The 11716-nt window shown below is 33.1% G+C and overlaps 1 protein-coding gene across 1 annotated transcript; it reads left to right on the forward strand.

The window, feature by feature from the left end:
* The first annotated feature begins 2540 nt into the window (after window positions 1-2540).
* Window positions 2541-5854, forward strand: NPR1 (regulatory protein (NPR1)). The gene is made up of 4 exons (XM_079002895.1): window positions 2541-3467; window positions 4240-4987; window positions 5076-5276; window positions 5480-5854. Exons 1-4 carry the CDS (start codon window positions 2928-2930, stop codon window positions 5737-5739), a joined length of 1749 nt encoding a protein of 582 aa, XP_078859021.1. The 5' UTR covers window positions 2541-2927; the 3' UTR covers window positions 5740-5854.
* The last annotated feature ends 5862 nt before the right edge of the window (window positions 5855-11716 follow it).

Genomic DNA, 11716 nt, shown 5'->3' on the forward strand with positions numbered 1-11716 from the left:
ACAAGGTTAATTGTACGAAACGCTCTAGGTTTTACACAAACTTGGGAGTTGGGAGAAGCCATTCTTTTTATTTTTGTGTTAATACCCCAAAGGTTGAAATATAAGTGTGTGTTTTTTGGGGGGGTCTTGCTGACATGGAAATAAAAAAAAACAAAATGAAACTTTGTATTGCCAAATCCGTTTTCCTTTACTTGCATTGAAGTGGTTACGACTCCATTATTGTTTCTTGTTTAAATTAACTAAACGAGTAAGAGTTGAGTCTACAAAAAAGCTCTTGTTTATTGGCTTATTGCATGCATATGCATCAAGAAACTTAAACAAGTTCAAGTTTTCCTTAAATTCTTTTAGCTTTCGGTCATGTTCCATACAAACTTAGGGCATGTTTGTGTTAGTTTTTTAGCACAAAAGTGATTTTTAAGAAAATACTTATTAGCTTATGGCTTTTAGGAAAAGCTGATTTAAAAAAATGTTTGGATAAGAAAAGCTGAAAAACTGTTTTATAGGAATAAAATGGCTTAAAAAGCTAAAAAGTTAGGATTTTCCAGCTTTTTGAAAGTTTTATTTTTTCCTATCCAAAAAGTTGTTTTAAAAAACGATTTTTAAATACTAAACACTTTTTTAACTCATTAACTTTTTGAAAAGCTAAAAAGCTAATAAGTTATTTTAAAAAGTTATACCCACTTACATTCATCGTCACTTCATCCACATATTGTGTTCAACTAGGCCAAATAGATGAGAGAGCTAAGGTCACATATGTAAACTTAGAATATTTATGGTGTGTATATTCTACACACAAATCTCACAATTAATCATCGGTACAACTATCATTATTTTCATACGTGTTTTCAAAGACTAGAGACTGTTAAAGTGGATTGGAAAGAAGGGGTGGGTTGTTTGACCAAGTCAACATAAAATAAACTTTATGTTATAAAAGACTAAGGCTGTGTTTGGGGCGCCACAGCTACCTGATAAGCTAGCTTATTTTTCGAACTTTTTTATGTTGTCGTGTTTGGTAAGCCAAAAAGTAGCTTTTAAGCTAGCTTTTTGAAAAACTACTTAGACTAGCTGTTTATGAGCTTTTTTAAAATTTTCCAAACACACCCCTTAATTAATTATAGAAACACATACTCCTACATATCATTTTATGTAATTTTATATATTTCAGCTAGTTTTACCAAACGTTATTTTTTATCAGCTAATTTTTCAGCTATCAACTAGTTTTTTATTTAACAGTTAGCTTTTTAGCTATCAGCTAGCTTTTCAGCTAGTACGCCAAACATAGCCTAAAACAAGAGTGACTAAAACAAGAGCAATCAGCTAAAACACAATTTTAACAAAAGCAATTATAATAGGTGGAGTTTACACAATTTTAACAAAAGAAATTCTAATAGGTGGAGTTTAATGAAACAAGAGTGTGACTTATTTGAAAATCTATATAAACCAAGGTTGTAAAAAAACATTCGATGTTAGCTAGTCGGTGTACTAGGCGATGATTAATCAGAGACCCTATATTGCTAATTCGTTGAATTTTAAAAAATTAAATATGACTAATATTGAAATGAAGTTCGTAAATACCACTAATATCATAACAAAATAGGTTAATATGATTAACACAACATTAACTATTATTCAAATAGTTTCCATTGAGATGAAAGTTTTTCAAAGTATTAAAATTTCATTGTTTGCTTCTGTTTCGCTCATTGTATAAGCAGAGATTAACCATTAGGTACCTATTAGTTGGTCGGCTAGCGCTTAAAAACTAATCGAAGATTAATCGGAACTTAGTCGAGATTTTTACAACACTTATATAAACATTAATAAAGGTAATCATATAATTTGCATCAATTTGATATCCATTTTGCCTTGTTATATTTAACTAAAGAAAGTGATGAAATTCATAAAAGCTAACACCTTGTTCTCAAGTTAATTTAAAGTGTTAAATGGAAGAAGGGGAAAACAAACTATGTGTCTTTTTCATCGACTCATTTTTGAGTGTATGAGAAGGGGAAAACAAAAAGGTTTGATTCCATTTCACACTTAATTATTTGTACTTTTCTTCAATTTCTTTGTGTTCCATTCTCCTCCCTCTCCTCTCAAGTTCCATCCATCAAAAAATCCAAGAGCTGAGGCGTAAGTACCCAATGCACAATGCAAGATATATTATTGGGCGTTTACCGACTCCTAATATCTAGAAGTTAGATCGAGTCATTCCTTAAGTTGACTTTAGGTGTATACTCATTGGCCTGTTTGACATTGACATTTTATAGAAAATGCACTTATACATAAGAACGATTTAAATTAATACAACTAAAGAACAAAAAAACTACTTTTCTAAACTTTTAAGTAAAAACAGTTGTCTACTTTAACAAATATTATTACGTTGTCTTTAAAAAAAATTCACTATCTATCATCGAGTTACTGATTTTTCAAAGAAAAACAATAATAAAAGACTAATTTAATAACCACAACAGAAATACGACAAATCATTACAAAATAATTTGGCACCCACCCAGGTTTTTTGAAGTGGAAAATCCGTCTGCTTTTTTCCCCTTTTGTTTTTGTTTTTTTTGCTTCGTCATCTCATTCAGATCTCACTGTTTTGACTTCATCATCATCATCATCCATGTTATTATATTCATATCATGAATCCAACTTCTACTCTTTCCCTTTACACATCTATAGAAAATTCAAACAAACCCCAGTTGACCAATCAACTCCTACACTCCATTTTTCCCCAAAACTTGCCTTTTTCTCCACGAACATGGTGGCTGTTCGTACCTTCTCCTCACTCATATCCATATGGGTCCATCTCTAATCTAACATCCACTCACCATCTACACTTTATTGATCGATTTTTGCATGGTTTTCGTTTTAGTTTTACAAATCAGCAAAAAAAAAAAAAAAGTGAGAGTGAAACCTGAAGTCCGATGATGGATACACGAACTGGGTTCTCTGATTCAACCGATATGATCAGTGGGAGCAGCGGTGTATCATCTACACCCGCCACCAATGAATCTGAACCTCCCCGTATTCTTTCCGATGTTTCCGCCCTCGATCGTCTATCGGAAACCCTAGAATCTATCTTACTGGAACCCTCGAGTTCCTTTGCTGACGCCAAAATTATTCTTTCCGGTGGCCGGGAAATCCCTGTCCACCGGTGCATCCTGTCGGGGAGGAGCCCCTTTTTCAAGAATAAATTTGGTGACAGTTCCAATAAGGACAAGAATCGCAATGTGAAATTGGAGATGAAGGAATTAGCTAGTGATTATGAAATCGGATTCGAATCTTTAATTAGTGTATTGAAGTATATGTATAGTGGTAAGATTAACGGTTTACCTAAAGATGCTTGTGCTTGTGTTGATGAAGGTTGTTCCCATGAAGCTTGCCGACCTGCCGTTGATTTCATGGTGGAGGTGATGTATGCCTTTCACATTTTCCAGATCCCAGAAATGGTTACTCTCTGGCAGGTAAATTACTAAATTAGCCTTACATTTTCAGGTAATTGCTAGATGGGTGTATGATAATAAGTTTTGTTGCAACTAGTATCAAAATGGTTACTTAAAAAGATTATTTGACACCTATATAATGTATAATCATAAGTAGAACCCAAACACTAAAAACTTAATATTGCAACCTCAAATTACAATAATAAGATAAGCATTTTCAAAACGTACATCCAAACACCCTCTTTATCCTCCAATAAACCATAGTTTCTATCAACAATTCAACATAAAGAAATATGGACACTAGTCATCGGATATAAATGATTTGTCCCACATGGGTATCTTAAACTTTTTTTAGAAGAGGTCTATCGACTTAGGTTTCATTTTTGTTCCATTTATTAGAAATCAGGTAAATTGTAACATGTTTACCTGTTTTACTAATGACTTGACAATGACATGACACATCATTGTCAAGCAAACAGGTAAACTTGTTTATCCGATTTCACTAAACATTTTTGTTCTATTTATTTGAAATCAGGTAAACATGAACATGTTTACCTGTTTTACTAATGACTTAGACAATGACGTAACACGTCATTGTCAAGCAAACGGGTAAACTTGTTTACCCGATTTCACTTAAATGGAACAAAAATGAAACCTAAGTGGTTAGACCTCTTCTAAAAAAAGTTTGAGATGCCTATGTGGAACAAATCTGAAACTTGGTTACTATTTAATGACATTGTTCCTTAGATTTTTATTCGGTCTGAAAAATAATTATTTTCCTTTTTTAATGTAGACGCGCATACTCAACATTCTTGACAAAGCTTCCGCAGATGACATTCTAGTAATTCTATCGGTTGCAAACACATGTGGGAAATCATGCAACCAACTTCTTTCCAAATCCATCGAAATTTTAGTCAAATCAAATGTCGACTTTGTAACTCTCGACAAAGCATTACCCGAACAAATAGTCAAACAAATCATCGATTCCCGTTTTGCCCTTGGTCTAGACAAGCCCGGAAGCAGTAGTTTCCCGGACAAACACATAAAACGTGTCCACCGAGCTCTCGATTCAGACGATGTTGAATTAGTCACAATGTTATTACGAGAAGGCCATACATCTTTAGATAACTCTTGTGCTCTTCATTACGCGGTTGCATACGCGGATGCTAAAACAACAACCGAGTTACTTGATTTGTCACTCGCGGATGTGAATTTTAGAAATTCGAGGGGTTTAACAGTGTTACATGTAGCGGCAATGAGAAAAGAGCCGAATATAATAGTGTCACTTCTTACAAAAGGCGCACGCCCGGCAGATCTTACCCCGGATGGTAAAAAAGCACTTGAGATTTCAAAAAGACTTACGAGGGCGGTTGACTATTATAAGTCAACGGAGGAAGGGAAAGAGTGTGGGAAAGGTCGGTTGTGTATTGAGATATTGGAACAAGCGGAAAGAAGGAATCCTTTGTTGGGAGAAGCTTCGGCTTCTCTTGCTTTGGCTGGAGATGATTTGAGGGTGAAGTTGTTATATCTTGAAAATAGAGGTATGGAATTTGAAACTTTAAAGACAAGTCAAAATGTGTGTTTCTATTACAACATTACACTTTCTAACCTTTTTTTTTTTTTTGGCAGTTGCACTGGCTAGTCTTTTATTTCCTATGGAAGCGAAGGTGGCAATGGAGATTGCTCAAGTTGAGGGCACTTCTGAATTCACATTAGAAAGCGTATACTCTCAGAATTTGGCAAATGCACAAAGATCGGTGGATTTAAATGATGCACCTTTTTTGATAAAAGAGGAACATCTTATTAGATTAAGAGCTCTCTCTAAAACAGGTAAATTATTATCTTTCTACATTATATTCTATACATGTGTCCAAGAGACTAAAGAATTAAAATTCTTATATCGTTTTTCTGTCCCTATTCCAACTAAAATGTTAAAGAACCTCAAATAAGTTATGGACCAAAATTGAAAAAATCAGTTATAGTGGAAGGCTGACTTTTACTATCTTTAAAATTGTGATGTGACATATGAACAGTGGAACTTGGGAAACGTTTCTTTCCAAGATGTTCGGAAGTACTAAATAAGATAGTTGATCCGGAAGCACATAAATGGAAAAATACTCCGGAAGAGCGAGAATTAAAGAAGCAAAAATATTTGAATGTTCAAGAAACTTTAAATAAAGCTTTCACCGAGGATAAAGAAGAATTTGATAAGTCATACACAATATCTTCTTCATCTTCATCCACATCTGGAATTGTAAATCCACACACTACTCCGTTTACTTTCCAAAAATAGCAACTCTATTATGATATAAATGTAATATTCACAAATTCAACTCTTGTTACTTGTAAAATTTATTTGTTATTGTGGCCATTTTTAGGTTGCATTTTTATAAATAAGAGTTTTTGTAGATTGACCCCATCTTCATTGATTGGCTTAGCTGTTGTATAGGGCCCTATAAGCATGGTTTAGTTGGTTGCAAGATCTTGTATGGGTCCCTGTTACTTCACCTAAATGGGGCACAATAGCACACTTCCAGATATTGAAAGTTAATAGAATGTGCAAGTGGGAAAATACAGGGAAATTTGTATAAAAAGTGGGATTTGGATCATTAAAATAAGATAAGTCACACAAAAGCTATTTTACTTTCACCATTTATGAAGTTGGTTATTTAGGGAAATCTACGAAAAAGTCCAAATATTTTAGGCCAGTTTATAATTTAGTCCCAAATTAAATTTTTGTTTACAAAAAATGACAGATTACCGGCTAAAACTTCGGATTAACCCTTCGTGGCCGGTTTCATAGATTTAGCCGGTATCTCGTCTTTTTTCGTTAATTAATCCAATTTTTTGGGCTTTTTCATTAATTAATCAAAATTTTAGGGTTTTTTCATTATTTATTATCAATAAACCAAAATATTTGGACTTTTCTGAAGATTACCTTTAAACTAATATATATATATATATATATATATATATATATATATATTATATGGTCTAATTTAATATGTACTATTCCATATCTTCTTTCTTATGCTCTTCTAGGCTCACCGTGTGTTTTATCAGTGTCGTCAAACCCAACATAAAAAATCTCACTCACAAGCCTCGTTAACACCATCAATTTTCCAAAATTATCCATTCACAACTTTATGATCATTTTTCAATCTCCAAAATAAAGAACGGAGAAAATCCTTGTTGATTACGTTGATGTCCATATTACCTAACCATGACTTAAACCGTGGTTCCAACACTTGGATGTTCCTATTACCTAACCATGACTTGAACTCATACACTAATGACGTTGTCCATAGTGTTGTTAACAATAGAAGACAAATCTCACATGTTTAACTACTTATACATTGACTCAAGTCGTACTTGATCCTTGTTTCCTTACAACACTATAAAATCCCCAACATAAGATGAATCCCACATGGTTCATCATTTATTGGTTTTTTTTTGTCAAAAAGTAAAGTATTTTGGAAGTCCCAAATAGACTAAAACGTAATAATGACAATTATTGTAATATCACACCAATTGTCATTATAACTTAAACGTAACATCACAACAATTGTCATTATTACATTTTAGTCTATTTGGGGCTTCCAGAATGCATTACTTTTTGGCAAGACAAAAACCAATAAATGATGAAGTTTTTGATAAAGATCGGAACACAATCTTATTGATGGATCCAAGAGCTCCTTCTTATCCCAAGCCTTTTTCTCGTCAATATTCTTCCAAAAAATGCACTACAATATGCAATATTAGCCCCTCTTTCTCTCCTACAAACATATAGCTCAATTAGGATTTCTCTCAGAGTGTTAAGATGATAAGGGAGGCGGAAATGAAGGCTTAAGGTCCTTTAAATAGGACACAAACCCTAAAAATTAAGGTTTTCACACTCAGCTCCTACTCGTCGAGTTGGGGTCCTCCAACTCGTCGAGTAGACTCCAGAAATTACGCGACCATTAACACTATCTACTCGGCGAGGTATGGCCTTCAACTCGTCAAGTTGATAAGACAACAAGAATATAAATTAATTAAATATTATTCCTGGGAGTCGGGATGTTACACCTATTGTTAGGAAACAAGGGTCAAGTAAGACTTGAGCCAAGGTATTAGTGGTTAAACCATGTGGGATTCGTATTTTGTTGTTAACAAAACTATGGACAATGCCATTAGTGTATGGGTTCGAAATAAGGTTCGAGTCATGGTTAGGTAATAGGAACATCCGAGTGTTGGAAACGTAGCTCCTAGGTATACCAAATTAATATTTTAATAGTTTATGATGTATAGCTTGTTGACATTTTTTTTACAATTAGAGTTAACATTCTTCATGGTTTTCAGTACATAATATCGAGTTGATTTTTTACCTATGTTGAGTTTTTTAAGCTTAATGGTTCATTTTTCATGTTTTTCAAGCCCTATTGTAAAGAAACAAGGGTCATGTAAGACTTGAGCCAAGGTATCAGTGGTTAAACCATGTGGGATTCGTATTTTGTTGTGAATAACACTATGGACAATGCGAATAGTGTATGGGTTTGAAATAGGATTCAAGTCATGGTTAGGTAATAGGAACATCCAAGTGTTGGAACCACGGTTTAAGTCATGGTTAGGTAATAGGGACATCCACGTAATCAACAAAGATTTTCTCCGTTCTTTATTTGGATATTGAAAGATGATCATAGAGTTGTGAATGGATAATTTTGGAAAATCGATGGAGTTAACGAGGCTTGTGAGTGAGATTTTTGTTGTTGGGTTTGACGACACCGATAAAAACACACGGTCAGCCTAGAAGAGCATAAGAAAGAAGACATGGAATAGTACATATTAAATTAGATCATATAATATATATTAGTTTAAATGTAATCTTCAGAAAAGTCCAAATATTTTGGTTTATTGGTAATAAATAATGAAAAAGCCCTAAAATTTTGATTAATTAATGAAAAAGCCCCAAAACTTGGATTAATCAACGAAAAAAGACGAGATACTGGCTAAATCTGTGAAACCGGCCACGAATGGTTAATCCAAAGTTTTAGCCGGTAATCTGTCCTTTTTTGTAAACAAAATTTAAATTTAGGACTAAATCGTAAACTGGCCTAAAATATTAGGACTTTTTCGTAGATTTCCCTTAAATATTTCTTAAGTGATTAAATAATTATAACCTGTTTAGAATTATTTACTAAAGTACCTATAATAAGTAGTTGTGTGTCACTAAGACCACATTTTCTCAGGAATTAAAACAATGTCCACACATTCCACTAATTGTCTCGTACATTCGCAGATACATTTTTCTTAATAAAACGTATCGATAACTCTTTGTGTGTCATTTATATCATCATCTTCCTTATACAACTATTATCAATGTCATAGTAAAGGACTCTAGATTTCTTCTCATGAATTGTACTATATGTGAGTAATTAATATTAACATTTTCCAATACAACGTTACAGTAGAGCTACATGTTATCCATCAAACTAAAAAATTTGGTAGTCAACATTTTGGATGGTAGTATGGTACAACTAATTTATTTTTAACATATATATATATATATATATATATATATATATATATATATATATATATATATATATATATATATATATATATATATATATATAGGTTCAGGTTCATTTTAGACCATGCTAATCTTGTGAGACCGTGAGACCAAATCTAAAAATAATTTTAAAATACAAAATAAAAGGAAAAATCCAAAAATTCATTTTTTAATTATTATTTTCATCACTTTAATTACCTAAAAAATTATTGTTTTTTTTAAATACATGAAATATTTAAATAGAATATTACACTGTAAATATTCTAATGTGATTTTTAGAATGTTAGAATAAATACTAGATTTATCAGATATGTAAAATATTCTAATATTCTACTAGAATATATAAAAGAAATGTATTTTTTTTATTTTTTTATTTATTATTTTTTTTGGTATTTTTTTTGGAAAATATAAATGATGAAAATAATATTTGAATTTTTTTTTTGAAAATTTTCAATTATTTTGCATTTTAAAAATGTTTTTTATCTACAATATGAATGGTTAGGATTGCATCTCACGGTCTCACAAAATTAGGTCGTCTCACATAAACCTAACCTTATATATATATATATATATATATATATATATATATATATATATATATATATATATATATATATATATCTTACTCTATCTCTTTTCAACTTTGTATCTTCTCCATTTTGTCTCCCCTATACTCTTTCTCTTCTTTACTCCGTCTCTTCTCTAATGTCTTAGCATTCTGTTCTCATCTAGACCCAAGTAAAATGTACCAATAACTCTGTGTGTCATTTACATTACCATCTTTATCATGCATCTGTTATCAATGTCATAGTAAAGGACTCTGGATTTCTTCTCAAGAATTATACTATACATGCGTAGGTATATGAACATTTTCCCATGTAATGCAATATTACAGTAGAGCTACATGCTACCCATCGAGAAGCCCCTTGCGTCTGTTGATACTAATTTAGAAGAGATTGATCTATTGAATGAAGGTCATGTTTCAGAACCAGAACTTTGCTACATCTACAAGAGGAAGAATTCAGACAAAAAGGAATTCTTAAGAGCTGGAAAAAAGCACTTGGTTCACACCAGTGTGCTTCAGAAGATCATTCCCAAGACTGCCAAGTCTGATGCTTCCGAGAAAATCATGGAACCATTGATCAAGCAGCTCAAGTGGTGGATCGAAGTGAGAAATTGGTTGCAAACTTCATATATTTTTTCTTTTGGAGATCAGGTGTAAATGCTCAATGATTGCCAAGATCACTTACGGGGAGATTAATGGTGCAAAACAAGTGATCCCTTGATAATCCAAAAGTCCAATCCGAGTTATCAACAAATTCCAATGTAATTCATAAGTGATCATTTCCAAGATTGATAGGATATCCGAAGTATTTTGTATTTCTGATGTAAAAGAATGAAAGGTGTTAGTGGACTATGTAACAGTTAGAGGTTCACCTATCAATCAAGAATTATTCAGTCAATCATTCTCTTTAACATTCTTCTTGTTATTATTTACAATTCATTGTTCATACTTTATGTGACAACCCGAAATTTCCATTCTGAACAAACCATATCAAGCCAATAGAAGTAGAGCAGTTACAGTGAAAATTCAGACTTCGAGTATAAGTTTGGCAGTTTTCAGGATTTTACACTTAAGGAGATATTAGGTGACTGGATACACTAGGGTTTTGTGCAACACTGTTATTCCAATACTCTAGGACATTAGAATTCGTTCCAGGAATAAAAATATTTTCTGCCAGAAATATCTCAGGACTATAAATAGAATTCTGAACCAAATTGATTCATTTGTTGAATTCCATTTAGAGAAAAGTCAAAATTCTCTCTCACGGATCTTCGGGTTTTTATCCCAAATTGTGAGTAACTCTTTCTAGTAGTGATAGAAAGCTTTAATTTTGTTCATAACATAGATTCCATAGCTAAATCATCTGATTTAGGAGTTTACTCCCCAAGGTGTTCTTGGGCGGTAAACTCCCAAAACCAAGCCTAGATTGTCCCCCGTGATTAGTAACTACCTTGGACTCGTATAGGAGTGTGTTAGGGACATGAAATCAACCAAGAACCACCCAAGTTTAGGAGTTCAAGGCCCAAGAGTAGCTTAGGCCGTAAACTCCCTTGTAACATGCTCAAATGGTGCTTTTAAGGCACCTAAGGCTTAGACTTTATTTTAGACAAGTACCCTAAAGTGTTTAAAGCCTAGAAAACATAAGGAATCACAAGGAAAAAGGAGTTTATGGACAAGATAAACTCTTGGGCCGTAAACACCTATAAAGGGGTCAAATGACACCCTAACTCCTTCCTTATGCCTAGAACCCAACATAGATCATTACCTAGAAATGTTTGAGACTTGAAAACACCATAAAAACCCTCCCAAGGGAGTTTACGGCCGTAAACTCCAAGGGAATATGGTCTCTGGGCCGTAAACTCCCCAAAGGAGTTAATATGGTACCCAACCACTTGTTATAGCCTTGAAACAATTCACCACATGAGTTGTAATAATTCTAAGCTCCATTTAGGGCCTTGGTTGAGAGTTTACGGCCAGGAGTTTACTCCCCTGGGCCGTAAACTCCAAAGAATATGGTCATTAGACCTTAAACTCCCATTAGGGGCATTGCACTCCTTTGTTGCAACCCATTAGCCTCCTAGCACCTGACCAAAAGTGTTTTCCTCGCGTTTAAATGTTTATACTTGTATAATTAGTGTTTTAATCACTAATTAT

This window comes from Lactuca serriola, chromosome 5 (genome assembly GCF_051521515.1).
Source record: "Lactuca serriola cultivar US96UC23 chromosome 5, Lser_US96UC23_V15, whole genome shotgun sequence".
Lineage (NCBI taxonomy): Eukaryota > Viridiplantae > Streptophyta > Magnoliopsida > Asterales > Asteraceae > Lactuca > Lactuca serriola.